Source organism: Rhinopithecus roxellana, chromosome 12 (assembly GCF_007565055.1).
Source record: "Rhinopithecus roxellana isolate Shanxi Qingling chromosome 12, ASM756505v1, whole genome shotgun sequence".
NCBI classification, from domain to species: domain Eukaryota; kingdom Metazoa; phylum Chordata; class Mammalia; order Primates; family Cercopithecidae; genus Rhinopithecus; species Rhinopithecus roxellana.
Window position 1 is genome coordinate 3809362 of NC_044560.1, and position 17970 is coordinate 3827331.

At 49.1% G+C, this 17970-nt stretch overlaps 1 protein-coding gene across 1 annotated transcript in view; it reads left to right on the forward strand.

Moving 5' to 3' along the window:
* Positions 1–17137, forward strand: part of EXOSC10 (exosome component 10) — a 31605-nt gene extending 14468 nt beyond the window's left edge. The window contains exons 10-25 of the mRNA XM_010353523.1: positions 588–778; positions 2584–2740; positions 2912–3060; positions 3246–3296; positions 4625–4736; positions 7136–7186; positions 7344–7422; positions 7845–7951; positions 10475–10570; positions 10794–10865; positions 12350–12434; positions 13562–13635; positions 14314–14485; positions 15354–15415; positions 15976–16052; positions 17009–17137. Of these exons, the coding sequence (XP_010351825.1) occupies positions 588–778; positions 2584–2740; positions 2912–3060; positions 3246–3296; positions 4625–4736; positions 7136–7186; positions 7344–7422; positions 7845–7951; positions 10475–10570; positions 10794–10865; positions 12350–12434; positions 13562–13635; positions 14314–14485; positions 15354–15415; positions 15976–16052; positions 17009–17039 (1566 nt within the window). The 3' untranslated portion in view covers positions 17040–17137. The remainder of the gene's footprint in view (positions 1–587; positions 779–2583; positions 2741–2911; positions 3061–3245; positions 3297–4624; positions 4737–7135; positions 7187–7343; positions 7423–7844; positions 7952–10474; positions 10571–10793; positions 10866–12349; positions 12435–13561; positions 13636–14313; positions 14486–15353; positions 15416–15975; positions 16053–17008) is intronic.
* Positions 17138–17970: the final 833 nt, after the last annotated feature.

Consider the following 17970-nt stretch of genomic DNA (forward strand, 5'->3'; position numbering starts at 1 on the left):
TCAGCCTCTCAAGTAGCTGGGATTGCAGGCATACGCCACCACACCCGCCTAATTTTTGTATTTTCAGTGGAGACAGGGTTTCGCCACGTTGGTCAGGCTGGTCTCAAACTCCTGACCTCAAGCAATCCACCCACCTTGGCCCAAAGTGCTGGGATTACAGGTGTGAGTCACCACTCCCGGCTGCATATATCTAATCTTGATTAGAACATTGGCTTCAGCCAGGTGAGGCGGCTTAGGCGTGTAATCCCAGCACTTTGGTAAGCTGAGGCAGGAGGATCACTTGAGCCCAGGAGAATGAGACCAGCCTGGGGAACATAGTGAAACCTCGTCTCTACAAAAAATACCAAAGTTCAGCTGGGCATCGTGGCACGCCTGTAGTCCCAACTACTTGGGAGGCTGAGGTGGGAGGATTGCTGGAGCACAGGAGGCAGATGTTGCAGTGAGCCAAGATCACACCACTGCACTACGGACGGGACAGCGGAGACCACCTTCTAATTTCAGTGTTCTAATAAACTAGAGGCAGAGTTAATTTCTGAGCATGAGTGGCCTGCTACCAGTGTACTGCATGACTTTGATTCTGTTTTCAGGTCTTCCATGGTGCTGATTCAGACATAGAATGGCTACAGAAAGACTTTGGGTTGTATGTAGTAAACATGTTTGATACCCATCAGGCTGCACGCCTTCTTAACCTGGGCAGGCACTCACTCGATCATCTCTTGAAACTCTACTGCAATGTGGACTCAAACAAGCAGTATCAGCTGGCTGATTGGAGAATACGGTCAGTTTGCTCTTAATGAGGAAATGTGGGTGGCAGAAGAAAGTGATTATTCATTAACCTGTCATCCAGAGAGACCTGGGTTTGAGCCATACCATACTTATTGAGATGAATGGCATCAGGTTTTCACCAGGCATCTTCAGCAGCAGAAAAGGGGTAGGAAATTCTTTTTTTTTTTTTTTTTTTTTTTTTTGAGACGGAGTCTCGCTCTGTCGCCCAGGCTGGAGTGCAGTGGCCGGATCTCAGCTCACTGCAAGCTCCGCCTCCCGGGTTTACGCCATTCTCCTGCCTCAGCCTCCCGAGTAGCTGGGACTACAGGTGCCCGCCACCACGCCCGGCTAGTTTTTTGTATTTTTTAGTAGAGACAGGGTTTCACTGTGTTAGCCAGGATGGTCTCAATCTCCTGACCTCGTGATCTGCCCGTCTCGGCCTCCCAAAGTGCTGGGATTACAGGCTTGAGCCACCGCACCCGGCCAAAATTCTTTAACAATAATGTGGACTTTATGATGGGCTGATGCAGTTAGTTACACTGTGTTTCATGGAAGTAGTGGCTGAAAAAGAGGTGCCAAGTCAGTATTTGCCCGTGCTGGTCTCTTGTTTGAAACTGGGATCTCTCTACTAGATGATTTTGTGTGTGTGTCTGTGTGTGTGTGTGTGTGTATGTGTGTATGTGTAAGATCTTCCATAGGGATGATTGTGTGTGTGTGTAAGATGATCTTCCATAGGTGGGAAAGAATTCTAAAGGACACTGTTGGTTTGGCTTTATATTGAGCATTTTTTGTGGCATAAGGTAGCAGTTTTGCCCCACTTCCTGCAGGCCTTGCTCAGCTTGGTCATTTTCTGCTTGTTTGCTACCTCTCCGAGGTTGCACCTGTCATAGGAAGGTGCCGCTGAGCTTTTCCAGGAATTCCACATGCCAGAATGCAGGAATTTCTTTTCTTTTCTTTCTTTTTTTTTTTTTTTTTGAGATGGAGTTTCACTCTTGTTGCCCAGGCTGGAGTGCAATGGCGCAATCTTAGCTCACCGCAACCTCCGCCTCCCAGGTTCAAGTAATTCTGCCTCAGCCTCCCGAGTAGCTAGGATTACAGGCATGCTGCGCCACCACGCCCAGCTAATTTTGTATTTTCAGTAGAGACGGGGTTTCTCCATGTTGGTTAGGCTGGTCTCAAACTCCCAACCTCAGGTGATCCTCCCGCCTCCACCTCCCAGAGTGCTGGGATTATAGGCATGAGCCACTGCACCTGGCCCGGAATGCCAGAATTTCTAAATATAAAAGTAAAATTACATTTGGACTGATAAAGTCCAAATAAAAGATGAAAATTGATAAAATCTAAAAACCACTCCCTTTTACTGAGTCCTTACCCTGTGCCAAGCTCTGGGCTAAGTGCTTCAAGGATGTGGTCCTATGTAGTCCTCACAACAGCCTATGAAGTACCTGGTTCTCATTTCACAAGTTAGGTGGGTAAGCCCAAAGAGATTAAGGAACTTGTCCAAGGACAGACATCTGGAGCTGAGATTTGAACTCAGGACAGCAGTGCCCCCTTTTCTGCTGCCTCTCGTGTGTGTCCAGAGTAGCTGACAGTGCCCTTATTTTAACCACCGCATTACCCTGCCTCCCTTTCTACCCAGCTGTTAAAATAATGGTTTATCACGTTAAAATCCGGGAAGTGTTGGCAGAACTGCAGTATTGGCTATGAAAGGATCTTTCATATTGGAAGGGTCTGAGGAAGTCCCAGCACCCAAGGAATAGACAAATTGAATTGCTGTCATGGGGGCAATCAGTGAAATAGTGTCCTCTGTAATTCCAGCCCTCTGCCTGAGGAGATGCTCAGCTATGCCCGGGATGACACCCACTACCTGCTATACATCTATGACAAAATGAGGCTGGAGCTGTGGGAGCGTGGCAACGGCCAGCCCGTGCAGCTGCAGGTGGTGTGGCAGCGGAGTAGGGACATCTGCCTCAAGGTACACCTCAGCCACAGTCACACAGACTGCGACACTCTTGGGCTCTGTGTCTGGCCAGGTTCTAGTTCTTAGGTTTGCTCCTTAAATTCATGAAAAGAGCCAAACGTTTTGCAGAGCCCAGGGCACAATTTTGATTCCCGTTGATTTTGAATATTCTCTAATACTTTGTAGAAATTCATCAAACCTATCTTCACGGATGAGTCCTATCTTGAACTCTATAGGAAGCAAAAGAAGCACCTTAACACACAGCAGCTGACAGCCTTTCAGCTGCTGTTTGCCTGGAGGGATAAAACAGCCCGCAGGGAAGATGAAAGCTACGGGTAAGGGATTAAAGATTCTTTTAATACTTGTTTGCAGACTGAGGAGCTCTAATAACAGGTAAATAATGGACTTTTTTCTTTTGCCATGAAAGCTGCTTGTTTCCCCTATGTGACAGTATCTAATGGAACTTGCTGGCTGAATGTAATGTGTTCCCACTGTGTGTGCTTTTTTTTTTTTTTTCCAGATATGTACTGCCAAACCACATGATGCTGAAAATAGCTGAAGAACTGCCTAAGTGAGTCTGAGAGCTGATTAGTATGTTCTGACTTTCTCAGTAGATCTTATGTTCTTCAAAATCAAGCTTTTCTGGTTGCTATTACCCAAGGCTGCTTACTCGGAGATTAATGCTGTAAGCTTGGAAGGTAGCAAGTCAAAGGAATATAGAATGTCTGCCCTCAGGCTGCCATTTAAGAATTAAAACCTCGGCCGGGCGCGGTGGCTCAAGTCTGTAATCCCAGCACTTTGGGAGGCCGAGACGGGCGGATCACGAGGTCAGGAGATCGAGACCATCCTGGCTAATACGGTGAAACCCCGTCTCTACTAAAAAATACAAAAAACCAGCCGGGCGACGAGGCGGGCGCCTGTAGTCCCAGCTACTCGGGAGGCTGAGACAGGAGAATGGCGTCAACCCGGGAGGCGGAGCTTGCAGTGAGCTGAGAGCCAGCCACCGCACTCCAGCCTGGGCGGCAGAGCAAGACTCCGTCTCAAAAAAAAAAAAAAAAAAAAAAAAAAAAAAAAAAAAAAGAATTAAAACCTCTGGCCGGGCGCGGTGGCTCAAGCCTGTAATCCCAGCACTTTGGGAGGCCGAGACGGGCGGATCACGAGGTCAGGAGATCGAGACCATCCTGGTTAACACGGTGAAACCCCGTCTCTACTAAAAATTCAAAAAAACTAGCTGGGCGAGGTGGCGGATGCCTGTAGTCCCAGCTACTCGGGAGGCTGAGGCAGGAGAATGGCGTAAACCCGGGAGGCGGAGCTTGCAGTGAGCTGAGATCCGGCCACTGCACTCTAGCCCGGGCAACAGAGCAAGACTCCGTCTCAAAAAAAAAAAAAAAAAAAAGAATTAAAACCTCTGAACTGGAATCATTTCAATGATTATGCCTTAGTTTTGAGTTCCTTTTAAGTCTCTGAGCCTTATAGCATCTACTTGCAAGGGAAGAAAAAGTCCCAGATTCTCTCATCTATAGTTTCTTCCAAATTCAAGCAGCTCATGATCTTAAACGTTTTGTGATCTTGATTAAAGTATAAGCAAGAATCAAAATCCACAGCCCATTGGTTGCCCCATGTGGAATTGAGAATCCATGGTGCTGTGGCACTTACTTCCAGCTCTCCCTGATTGCGGGAGTCAGGCTCCAAGAGGGATCCACTTAAAGCTTGGTGTTGCAAAGAACACATGGAGAAGTTGGCCTAGGCTGGCCTGACATCAGTGTTTCCTTAGTCACCTAGCTGTAGCTTCAGCTTAGATGTGCTACCCTGGCTTTACCCAGTCTTTATTCTTATCTGGAAGTGTTTGAGGGCTGCATTTCTGAGTGACAAGCTGAGTGTGTTCTTACTTGTCTTCAGGGAACCTCAGGGCATCATAGCTTGCTGCAACCCAGTACCACCCCTTGTGCGGCAGCAGATCAACGAAATGCACCTTTTAATCCAGCAGGCTCGAGAGATGCCCCTACTCAAGGTAAGAAGCTTTTCTGTGGCCAGGCCTGGTGGCTCACGCCTGTAGTCCCAGCACTTTGGGAGGCTGAGATGGATGGACCATTTCAGGTCAGGAGTTCAAAACCAGCCTGGCCAACATGGTGAAACCCCATGTCTACTAAAAATACAAAAAATTAGCCGGGTGTGCGGTGTGCACCTGTGATACCAATTACTCTGGAGGCTGAGGCAGGAGAATCGCTGGAACCCGGGAGGCGGAGGTTGCAGTGAGCCGAGATTGTACCACTGCACTCTAGGCTGGGAAACAGAGGGAGATTCTGTCTCAAAAAAAAAAAAAAAAAAAAAAAAGATTTTCTACTGAAGGGTCCTAACTTAGCAAGCCTGTTTTTGTTTTTTGTTTTTTGTTTTAAGACGGAGTCGGCCGGGCGCGGTGGCTCAAGCCTGTAATCCCAGCACTTTGGGAGGCCAAGACGGGCGGATCACGAGGTCAGGAGATCGAGACCATCCTGGCTAACACGGTGAAACCCCATCTCTACCAAAAATACAAAAAAAACTAGCTGGGCGAGGTGGCGGGCGCCTGTAGTCCCAGCTACTCAGGAGGCTGAGGCAGGAGAATGGCGTAAACCCAGGAGGCGGAGCTTGCAGTGAGCTGAGATCTGGCCACTGCACTCCAGTCCGGGCGACAGAGCGAGACTCCGCCTCAAAAAAAATAAAAATAAAAATAAAAAAAAGACGGAGTCTCGCTCTGTCTCCAGGCTGGTGTGCAGTGGCCCAATCTCGGCTCACTGCAACCTCCACCTTCCGGGTTCAAGCAATTCTCCTGCCTCATCCTCCTGAGTAGCTGGGACTACGGGCGCATGCCACCATGCCCAGCTAATTTTTTTGTATTTTTATAGAGACAGGGTTTCACCATGTTAGCCAGGATGGTCTCGATCTCTTCACCTCGTGACCCACCCACCTTGGCCTCCCAAAGTGCCGGGGTTACAGGTGTGAGCCACCACGCCTGGCCTTTTTTTCTTTTTCCTTTTTTCTTTTTTTTTTGAGACAGAGTCTCACTGTTGTCGCCCAGGCTGGGGTGCAATGGTATGATCTTGGCTCACTGCCTCCAGGGTTCAAGCGATTCTCCTGACTCAGCCTCCCCAGTTGCTGGGATTACAGGCGTGCACCACCACACCCAGCTAATTTTGTATTTTTATTAGAGGCGGGGTTTCACAATATTGGCCAGGCTGGTCTTGAACTCCTGTCCTCAGGTGATCTGCCCACCTGGGCCTCCCACAGTGCTGGGATTATAGGCGTGAGCCGTCACGCCCAGCCTTAGCAGGCCTGTTTTTTCTGCTAGCATCTTATTCCTTGTGGCTGCCTAGATTCATGAGCTGGTATCCATTCTAAACAACCCTAGGGAAATAATAGGACTTAGGAAATCCAGTGTGTGTGTCTTGATAAATTTAGCTGCTTTTTTTTTTTATGATAGTTGAAAACTATCTTTTTATTTATATGAAAACTCATTCTTTTTATTTTATGACCTTAGCTTTGATGATTCAGCAGCAAGTACTGTCTGGTAACTGGGCCAATTCACTGTTCTAAGGCAGTTAATCTGGTGGAGTGAGATGGAGTGGTGACCTCAGCAGAGGGAGCTAGTTTTGGGAGCCTGGCAGTGGCCCAGATGTGAAGTGATAGCTCCCTGACTGAGTGAGGAATCACAGACTGGAAAGGAAAGAACAGGTATAGGAAGCATCAGAGGAAAAGATTGATGGGACTTCATAGCAAATGATGACAATGGCATCCAGTTTTCTTTTGTTTTTTTTTTTTTTGTCATTGTTGTTTTGAGACAGGGTCTTGCTCTGTCACCCAGGCTGGAGTGCAGTGGTACAATCATGGCTCACTGTAGCCTGTATCTGCTAGGCTCAAGTGGTGTTGGGACCACAGGCACACACCACCATATCCAGCTAAGTTTTTTTAAAATTTTTTGTAGAGATGGGTCTTGCTGTGTTTCCCAGACTGGTCTTGAACCCCTGGGCTCAAGAAGTCCTCCCAGCTCGGCCTCCCAAAGTGCTGAAATTACAGTTATAAGCCACCTGCCAGCCCCACATTTGCAATTTTTATGTTAAAAATGTTTTGTAAGCTTTGTGCTTTGTCCAAGTAAAGAGAGACCTTGATTACTAGAGAAGGGTCTTTTTCAAGCTCTTTGGAATCCTTCCTATTGTGCTTAGTCATGATAAAGAGCTTTATTCTTTCATTCTACAAGCAATTATTGAGCACCAAATAATTATTGTGCCAGGCACTGTAAAGAGTGAAGAGAGGAAAGAAAACCTCTGGGCTCTTGAGAAACAGGCTGGGGAAGGAACACAGTCAGCGCTGGGGACTGGGGGTTGGACTTGAGGCTTTTGGGCAGCTTTCCTCAATTCTCTTTGTTTTTATTGTTAGTCTGAAGTTGCAGCCGGAGTGAAGAAGAGCGGACCGCTGCCCAGTGCCGAGGTAGAGTGTCGGATCCGTTTTCTCCCCCGGGAGGAAAGACGTCAGTCACGGCCAGTGCAAGTATACCTCTGACAGAGGCCTGTGCTGACAGCTGGCAGAAAGCTGCTGCCGGCTTGCACGTTTTACATGCCAGCCTGCTGGTATCTTTTTGATGCAGAGATTGGAGAATGTTCTCTTTGGACCTCACGACTGCTCCCATGCCCCTCCGGATGGCTATCCAGTCATCCCAACCAATGGTAAAGTCGAGAGCCCTCCTGACTGTCCTGAAGAGGTTGGGGCACAGCTACCTTGTCTCAAATTCTGTACGCTTGGCCGGGCGTGGCTTATGCCTGTAATGCCAGCATATTGGAAGGCTGAGGCGGGTGGATCACCTGAGGTCAGGAGTTTGAGACCAGCCTGGACAACATGGTGAAACCTCATCTCTCCTAAAAATACAAAAATTAGCTGGATGTGGTGGTGGGCGCCTGTAATCCCAGCTACTTAGGTGGCAGAGGCAGGAGAATCACTTGAACCAAGGGTCGGAGGTTGCAGTGAGCCGAGATTGTGCCATTGCACTCCAGCCTAGGGGACTACAGCAAAACTCCATCTCAAAAAGAAAAAATAAACAAACAAAATAAAATTCTGTAGGCTTTGACCTTATTATCTACTGCTCCTTTAGGATCTGTGCCAGTTCAGAAGCAGGCGAGCCTCTTCCCTGATGAAAAAGAAGATAACTTGCTGGATACCACATGCCTGATTGCCACAGCTGTCATCACGTTATTTAATGTGAGTAGCACGGAAACTTCCCTGAGGTGATGAGGACCCCCTGGGATTTACTGGGTTTATCCAGCAAGTTGTCTGCCTGGAGTGTTGCTTACACTCGAAGACTAATGCTAAGAGCAAAACCCAGCAGTGCTGGGAGAGGCACAGAGACCAATGAGCAAGGTGACACTGACCACTCTGGAGGAGGTGGTCTGGGGACATGGATGGAGGATTCTCTGAGCTCTGTGTGTGAAGAAGTCTTCAGGAAAAGGCTGACGTCCTGTTGTTGAACAGCACCTAGTGGGAGGAGGGCTTGCGCTCAGAGAACATAGAAGCAGGACTTTGTTGACAAGCTGCAGCGCTGGCTGGGGAAAAACGATTCACCTGGATGCCCATCTTGGGTGGCATAGGTGTGCTGTCCGACGAACTGTGGAATGTGCGCCGCCTGACCCCAGCATCACGTATGTGTGCTTTCGGTGAAGAAGAGGAATGCTTTTGAAATCCTTTTTTTTTTTTTTTTTTTTTTTTTTTTTTTTTTTTTTGATACAATCTTGTTCTGTCACCCAGTCTGGAATGCAGTGGCACAATCATGGCTCACTGCAGCCTTTCCCTCTGAGGCTCAAATGTTCCTCCTACCTCAGCCTCCCGAGTAGCTGGGATTACAGGCATGAGTCACTGCACCCAGCTATTTCACTTTTTTTGTTTGTTTTTTTGAGATGGAGTTTCACTCTTGTTGCCCAGGCTGGAGTGCAATGGCACCATCTCGGCTCACTGCAACCTCCACCTCCCAGGTTCAAGCGGTTCTCCTGCCTCAGCCTCCCTAGTAGCTGGGATTGCAGGTACCCGCCACCACACTCAGCTAATATTTTATATTTTTAATAGAGACGGGGTTTCACTGTGTTGGTCAGGCTGGTCTCGAACACCTGACCTCAGGTGACCCACCTGCCTAAGCCTCCCAAAATCCTGGGATTATAAACATGAGCCACCACACCCAGCTTTTTTTCTTTTTTTTTTGAGACAGGATCTTACTCTGTCACCCAGATGGGAGTACAGTGGCACCATCTTGGCTCACTGCAACCTCTGCCTACTGGGCTCAAGCAATCCTTCTGCCCCAGCCTTCTCCCGAGTAGCTGGGACTACAGGCATGTGCCACCATGCCCAGCCAATTTTTGTATGTTTTGTGGAGATGGGGTTTCACCATGTGGCCCAGGCTTGACTTTCATTTTTAACTTAATCTCATAAATCTAGATTGGGCCTTGCTTTAGCAATTAATGAGAAAATATGAAGCGCTTTAGTTGACCTCAGAGCTAATTTGAGTCATGAAGGTGATTTATCAGCTAAATGTGTTAGCATGAACTCTGGGCTCCTTTGATATGGAAGTGCTGTTTGGGGTAAAGGAGGCTGTGGTCTCTCCACACTCTGTGTTGCAAAGGGGCATAATTACAAATGAAGCAAAAGAATAGCACATATTTATGAACCCAGTTGGAAGCAGCATTTTGTTGCATAATTTCAATGATTCCCTGTAAAGTTATGTAATATTAAATTTCAGGCATGGCGCGGTAGTTCCCAGCACTTTTGGAGGGCAAGGCAGGCAGATCACCTGAGGTCAGGAGTTTGAGACCAGCCTGGCCAACATGGTGAAACCCTGTCTCTACTAAAAATACAAAAATTAGCCAGGGGTTGTGGCACATGCTTGTAATCCCAGCTACTCGGGAGGCTGAGGCAGGAGAATCGCTTGAACCGGGGAGGCAGAGGTTGCAGTGAGCAGAGATCACACCACTGCACTCCAACCTGGGCAACAGAGCAAGACTCTATCTCAAAAAAATACATACATACATACATAAAATAAATTTCAGGCATCAATTAAGACCTCATATTCTAGAGCCAGACCATGCTGGGTTTAAATCCTTGGTCTGCTCGTATTCACTGCAAGCCTCTGAAAGACTGTCACAACCTCTGTAGGCCTCAGTTTCCTCCTCTGTAAGGTGGTGAGAGTAATACCACCACATAGGCTGTGAGGACATGGTGAGAATTCACTGATCCAGCACATTGATATTGAAATGCTACTGGGTGCTGTTGCAGACACAACGCCTTATACGTAGGAGAGTGTATGAAAAATTAGCCTTAGCCATTGGTATTAATATCACTGTTACTGGCTGGGTGCGTGCGGTGGTTCACACCTGTAATCCCAGCACTTTGGGAGGCCAAGACGGGTGGATCACTTCAGGTCAGGAGTTCAAGACTAGCCTGGCCAATATGGTGAAACCTGGTCTCTGCTAAAAATACAAAAATTAGCCGGGCATGGTGGCACGTGCCTATAATCCCACCTACTCAGGAGGCTGAGGCAGGAGAATCACCTGAATGCAGGAGATGGAGGTTGCAGTAAGCAGAGATCACACCACTGCACTCTAGCCTGGGCAATACAGCGAGACTCTGTCTCAAAAAAAAAAAAAAAAAAATCACTGTTAACTGTTGCTGTCTTGCTGGCATCTTGATGTCACAGATGATCATGGTTATTAGTGATCATTTTTTTGTCTGTCCCTGCAGGAACCTAGTGCTGAAGACAATAAAAAGGGTCCATTGACAATTGCACAGAAAAAAGCCCAGAACATCATGGAGTCCTTTGAAAATCCATTTAGGATGGTGAGTAGTAGTTTTGTGTACTCAGGGTTGACAGGATATATAGAGATGCCTACAGCTGTACATGCTTTTACCTGGGAAGGAAGCCTCCGAAGCCAGTGTGCCAGCTGCCCTGGTATCCAGGCAAAGACGCATGGCACCAGCAACCCCCCATCTGAGCGCCCCTGCGCTGTGGGTCTAGATTCCGTTCCCGGCAACGTTTCACACAGCTGTTTCCTTCCTCCAGTTTCTGCCCTCACTAGGACACTGTGCCGTCTCTCAGGCAGCGAAGTTCGATCCATCAACAAAAATCTATGAAGTAAGTGGACTTGTCACCTGTTCTAAAAGAGACTTTTTTGTTGTTGTTTTTTTTTGTTTTTTTGTTTTTTGAGATGGAGTTTCATTTTGTCACCCAGGCTGGAGTGCTGTGGCACGATCTCGGCTCACTGTAACCTCCACCTCCCAGGTTCAAGCAATTCTTCTGCCTCAGCCTCCCGAGTAGCTGGGATTACAGGCACCTGCCATCATGCCCAGCTAATTTTTGTAGAGATGGGGTGTCACCATGTTGACCAGGCTGGTCTCGAACTCCTGACCTCAGGTGATCCACCCGCCTCGGCCTCCCAAAGTGCTGGGACTACAGGCGTGAGCCACTGAGCCTGGCCCTAAAAGAGACTTTCTAAGAAAAGGGGATTTCCTAATTATTCAGACCAGGTTTCTGTTGTAGACAAGTCCATCTCATCTGTGAATCCCCTGACAATGAATGCAAAAGCCCTTTATTTTCTAGCGTTGTTTCTAGGGAAAGGGTCCAGAACTTCAGTGAGATTCTTAAAAGCACTTGGAAACCTTGTAAAAAACAAATTTTCACTTGCGTTTTTTTCAATGAGGTTTAATCTATATGTAGTAAAGTACACAAATATTAAGTATACAGCTTGATGCATTTTTACAGATGTCTGTTACTTTAAGGATCTTAAAGGTGACAGCTTTAATTTTAAAACACTCTCTCTTACTTATCTGGCTTGTTTTTACCAGCATTATGAGTAAGGATGAGAACACACCTCCCCTAGACCCCCTTGAGATGTTTCCGGGAGCCAGCACGTGAACTTTTGTTCGCAGCCTCCTTCCTCCCTGCAGGAAGCCTCTGTTCTGATGACATGAGCAACTGGCTCCCTCTGTGTGGCAGCAGAACTCTTGTGTTAGGCAAAACCGACAGGTCCCCTGGCCCTGGCCCTGGCCCTGGCCCTGAGTTAGCTTGCTATTTTTAGAAATGGGGAATCAGGTGGGGCTTCTGCCTTCTCTCCTCTTTTCCTCTGATGGGTTGTGGCACATTGTACAACTGCACGTCCCGTGTGTTGTGCCCAGTGTCACCTCCATGTGTTGTAACGCCATAGGTCAGTGGGGTGTCATAAGGAAACGCGGCAGACTTGCGGAAGCCCAGCCTTGAGTCTGCCTCTGTCATTCGCTGACCGTGTCCCTTGGACAAGTTATTTAGTCTCCCCCCAGCCTGTTTGCTCATCTCTAAAGAGAGGATGATGACAGTACCTTTGTCCCAGGGTTACAGAGAGACTGAACGAGATGACGGATGGCCCAGTGCCTGGAGGACAGTAGCACTTTGTCCCCCTTAATAGGGATTTTAGCAACGAAGGCAGCATGAAATGTGTTTTTCATGCCCTTAGATTTGAAATTTATGACTTAGAATGTGTGTACTTCTTAGGTTAACCTGCCCTACGTCACCTCATGAAAAGTAAGACAGACTTGGGTGGCTGACTTTGGAGGGTGTTTTTGTTATATTTGCTTTCATTATAGATCAGCAACCGTTGGAAGCTGGCCCAGGTACAAGTACAAAAAGACTCTAAAGAAACTGTCAAGAAGAAGGCAGCTGAGCAAACAGGTAGCACTCACTTCCTTGTAACTCAGTCGGCTGTTAAAGGACGGCTGTTGCATGTCAGCTGTTTGAGCCAAGTGCTGGATACAGCTGTGAATGAAGTAGGCACAGCCCCTGCTCTGTGGGGCTTCCCTTCTGCTGAGGGATGGTGGCCAATCAGTGTCTATCCTGGCAGATGCAGCAGGTGCTGTGCAGAGAGATGGGTGGGGAGTGCTGGGGGGTGCTATAGCTGTCTCGACGGTGGTTGGAGAAGGCAGTCTAATGAATGTGACATTGACGAGACCTGCAGTGACCTAGAGAAGAGTTCTGGAGCCACAGCACAGCGAGCCCAGAGGCCCTGGGGGTAGTTCACTAGGCATGCTTAGCAGCAGCAAGTGGGCCTGCATGAGCAGAGCGGGTAGAGAAGAGCAGGAAACGGGGAAGGAGCCGGCAGGGGCCCACGGGATGATGCTGCCTTTTACTCCGAGTTCAGAAGCCAGGAGGGTGCTGAGCAGACACAGGGTGGGAAGTGACTGACATGTGGCCCTCTGGCTGCTGTGTCAAGAGCAGATGATAGGCGACAGGATGGGAACCCGGGAAGGGAGAGGAGACATGACAGTGGCCCAGGCGAGAGGGAACAGTGGCCTTGAGACCAGCATGGGAGCAGAAGAGGTGGCGAAAAGCTGTCAGAGCCTGGATCTGTCCCGTAGCAAAGCTGACAGCATTTGAGGATGAGGTGGATGTGGCATGTGAGAGAAAGGAGGAAGTCTTGGATGAAGATTTTGTCCTAAGCAGCTGGAAAGCTGGAGTTGCTGGCAGCCAAAGTAGCTGGTTTGAGCCAGCTTGTCCACGATGGTGATGGTGATGATCCTGTTAAACGCCCTCAGGTCCACAGGCCACTGAGCATTTGGGTTCACAGGACAGGAGCAGCCAGGGCCGGGGAGGATCAGCTCAAGTGTAGGTGAAGGTGCACAGCACACCTGAGCCTGAGCCCTGAGGCAGCCTGTCCTGCAGAGATGCGGGACCAGGGAGCTGCGAGGGAGGAGGGATCAGCTGTGACAACCCCTGTGGCTAGGCCAAGTCGGAGGAGGATGGAGATGGAGGAGGGTGGTTGCTGGATTCAGCAACTCCAGAGACAGTTCTCTTCCTTGCAGCTGCCCGGGAACAGGCAAAGGAGGCGTGCAAAGCTGCAGCAGAACAGGCCGTCTCCGTCCGACAGCAGGTCGCGGTACGTGCCAGCCTTTCTCCTTTTTCCTTTGAAAAACGATACCCCTCCTTGTGGTCAGGATCTTCCTTGGGTATCTTAGGGGGCTTGCCCTATGCTTTATATTAAGTCCTGACTTCTTTCCAGTTCACCTTTTTTTAAATTTCCTTTTTTTTAAAAAAAAAAATAGTGACATGGTCTTACTCTTACCCTGATGCCCAGGCTGGAGTACAGTGGTGCGATTATAGCTCATAGCAGCCTTATACTCCTGGGCTCAAGCAATCCTCCCACCTCAGCCTCCCAAGTAGCTAGGACTACAAGCACGCACTACCATGCCCGGCTACATTTTTTTTTTTCAATTTTTTGTAGAGATAAGGGTCTTGCTATGTTGCCCAGGCTGGTCTCAGACTGCCTAAAGCAGTCCTCCCACCTTGGCCGCCCAAAGCACTGGAATTATAGGCATGAGCCACTGCACCTGGCCTGCTTGCCTTTCTTAAATGACCTCATGTCATTGTCCAGTGAGGAATTGGTTTCAGCTGACCCTGAGTGTTGGTCCGAAGTTCCAACCACAGCTCCTCTTCCCACCACTGACAGTTCTTCTTACCACTTAGGCAGCTGGGTCCCAGCTACTGCTGAGGCTGGCGGGGTTCCCTCTCCCACGTGCCTCCCTGTTCCTCCCCCACATCTGTTCGTGATCTACAGCTAGAAAATGCTGCGAAGAAGAGAGAGCGAGCAACAAGTGACCCAAGGACCACAGAACAGAAACAAGAGAAGAAACGACTCAAAATTTCCAAGAAGCCGAAGGACCTGGAGCTCCCAGAAAAAGAGTTCACACCTTATGACTACAGCCAGTCAGACTTCAAGGCTTTTGCTGGTGAGGAAGTACTGGGGCCCCATAGGGAGACATCTGTGTGCGTTGAGAGGGGAGGAATCCATAAAGAGACTGCAACATAGGGGCCAAGTGAGCCCTGCGCAAGGCATGGCGCTCGCCAGAAATTGTTGGAGTAGTCCAGAGAGGCCGTGGCAATGTGGACAGTGGCCTGCAGCCTCATTTCCACCTTCTCCATGGGAGCTCACTCTCTTGGTGGCCTCCATGGTGGGTTAGCAAGATCACCTGTCACTTCCTTTGTGACCAGGGCTCCATCCTTCCTCACTGTAACTTGTGCCCATAAACCCTCTCTCTCTCTTTCACACACACACACACACACACACTCTGAGGATTTTGTTTGTTGAAAAATCTCAAAACCTATGACATGAACCCCTATGGGTGCTGGGGCTGTGAGAGTCCGTCTGCTTCGAAGGGGCTACAGATGGCACTCCCGACTCCAGCAGCCTTCGGCGCAACATGCTCCTTTGGAAAAGAGAAAGCAGAGGCCATTCCACACAGTGGCCCTTTATACAGGAGTGTCGCCTCAGAGCCCGAGTTCCTGACGGCATCACCCAGCACAGAGATCAGAATGGATTTCCTTATGTGCGGGAGCCACTGCTGTAGCCATGTGCCCCTAATGTCCCTGGGACTAGAGCCGAGAGAAACAGGCCTGGTCTTCGGACTGCCCACAGGGACCAGGATCACCATGTATTCATTTACGTGAGCCACGAGCTGCAGCCCCTCATCATGACGGGGGTTGCGCTCTGACAGCCAAGGCTTGCCTGAGTGTCGTGGTCCCGGCCTCGCTGTGAGCCTGTGATGCCTGGTAACTCACTGACCTGACCACAGGTCTCTCTCATCTCTTACCTTTCAGGAAACAGCAAATCCAAAGCTGCTTCTCAGTTTGATCCAAATAAACAGACCCCTTCTGGCAAGGTAAGAACTGTTCCTGGAGGATTTTAGCACACCCGTGGCGCCTATTTTTGACCTCCTCCTCTGCTGAGAAGACAGGCCCATCCAGGAGTCCATTCCTTTGCATATCTTTTTCCTCACCTCATTTCTTCCCAAGCACGGACAATACTCGTCAGCTACCCCGGCAACTCATAAAACGAGGCTGTAAAAGCTGGCGTGTGGTTTTAAAGGGTGTTATTCTGTGTTTGCTACCATGGGAACCACAGCTGCAGGCCAAAAGCACCCCCTTTGGGGCCAGCACAAGCCTGCATTCGCCCCACGTGGGTGTTGGTGCTGGTGCCAGGGAAACAGCGTGGCTGCAGGTTCCACAGGCACGGGGACAGGGCTGCTTTGGGGCCCTCCTGTTCCTCTTGCAGCGCATCCTAGCAGCTCTGCCTTCAGAGACACAGAAACGTCCTCTCGCAGGGAATCTAAAGTCACACCTGTGCTGCGAGAATCTTTGGCCCTCTGAGCTCAGGTGTGTGTTTCTGTGTATCTTGTGATCAAGGTGCCTACCCAGCTTAAACGGTTTCTTTTCTTTCCAGAAATGCGTTGCAGCCAAAAAAATTAAACAGTCAGTGGGAAACAAAAGCATGTCCTTTCCGACGGGAAAGTCAGACAGGTACGCGGTGGATGGCAGTGTAGCCCAGGGAGCACGGTGAAAAAGCACCTGCCCTGCATGGTGCAGTCAGTGGGGAGCCGCTGGGGAGCGAGTGCCCGGGGGTCTTCAACCAGGATGCCTCAGAGAACCTCCCACAGCCAGGTCCCTCTTGCCATTCGGAAAACAAAGGCAGGAGGTGATTTCTCTGTGCCACACATCACAGAGCCAGGCACTGCACCCCAGGACTCAGATGCCCCTTGTTCCTGGCTTTCCAGTTACTGTGTTTCCTGGGGTCACCTCAGGGAAAATAGGTGTGAATAGTTACGAAATTTTCCTGGGCCAGCCTATTAGGAATGAGGAAAAAGTAAGCACGTGTGGGTTATCCTTGTTGTTGAAGAGTGGTTTGACTTGGTTTTGTTTTGGTTTGTGACAGTCTCATTCTGTCACCCAGGCTGGAGTGCAGTGGCACAATCTCAGCTTACTGCAACCTCCGCCTCCTGGGTTCAAGCAAGTCTCTCACCTCAACCTCCTGAGTAGCTGGGATTACAGGTGCCTGCCACCATGCCCGGCTAATGTTTTTGTATTTTTAGTAGAGATGGGGTTTTGCCCATGTTGACCAGGCTGGTCTCAAACTCCTGGCCTCAGTTGATCCTCCCAACTCGGCCTCCCAGAGTACTTGGATTACGGGTGTGAGCTACTGCACCTGGTGAAATGTTTTTGTTAAAAACATAAAATCCTAATAATCAAGCTGACCCTGAGGTCAGGGGACTTGCCCGGGGGCAGGAAGAACAGGTCTGCCTTCTCGAGATGCTGCTCAGTTCAGCCAACTCTGGTGGGCCGCCGAGTTCTCGGGAGCCCCTGAACAAACCATTCTCCCTCTGTTCTGCATGATTAAGGTTTGCACCATTTTGTAAACCATCTGAGAACATCCAGCCAACCCAGAAGAAATAACTGTTGTTTTTATACTGTCTCTGCAGAGGCTTCAGGTACAACTGGCCACAGAGATAGTCCTGGAAGCCACACGGCACCCGTGGACCAGAAGCACCAAATGCCAGTGCTGCTTTTGTACAGACGTATTTTTAAACCATTAAAAAATATTCTTCCTGGAAGAAAGCTGATTCCTGACTTTTATTTTGTTGCCGCCACAGCTCTGGGCAGGTTGCCATCCTGTTCAGGCAACCATCTTCAGCTGTCTGTGGGCAGGTGAGTGTGCTCCAGGGGTTATGGTGACTTCCAGAAAAATCCAGAGCTGGCTGGGCATGGTGGCTCACGCCTGTAATCCCAGCACTTTGGGAGGCCGAGGCAGGCGGATCACGAGGTCAGGATATTGAGACCATCCTGGCCAACACGGTGAAACCCCCTTTCTACTAAAAATACAAAACACTAGCTGGGCGTGGTGGCGGGGTCCTGTAGTCCCAGCTACTCGGGAGGCCGAGGCAGGAGAATGGCATGAGAGCCGAGATCTCGCCACTGCACTCCAGCCTGGGCAACAAAGCGAGACTCCGTCTCAAAAAAAAAAAAGAAAAGAAAAGAAAAAGAAAAATCCAGAGCCACTCCCGAGGAGGAATATGAGACAAATTGCTGGGACTCAGAAGTGGCAGCACCTGCAAAGCACAAGCTGTGATGCTCATCGCTCCACTTGGAGAGGGTTCTCTGGGCAGTTTCACTTCCTTCCCGAGCCTTCAAATAACGTGAATGGAGCCACCTGGTTAAAAAATGCCATCGGGAAAGGAAGTGGTAAGGTGCCCTAGAGCTAGCCGCAGCTCCTGAGGACCTGTTCTCTACTCTGTTCTTTGCTTTTTTTTTTTTTTAATCAACTGTTTTTTTTTTTTTTTTTTTTTTTTTCTGATTATAGAAGTAATAACATGTTCACTGCAGGAAATGTGGGAAATATAGTAAAATGCAAGGTCAGACGTGGTGGCTCACGCCTGTAATCCCA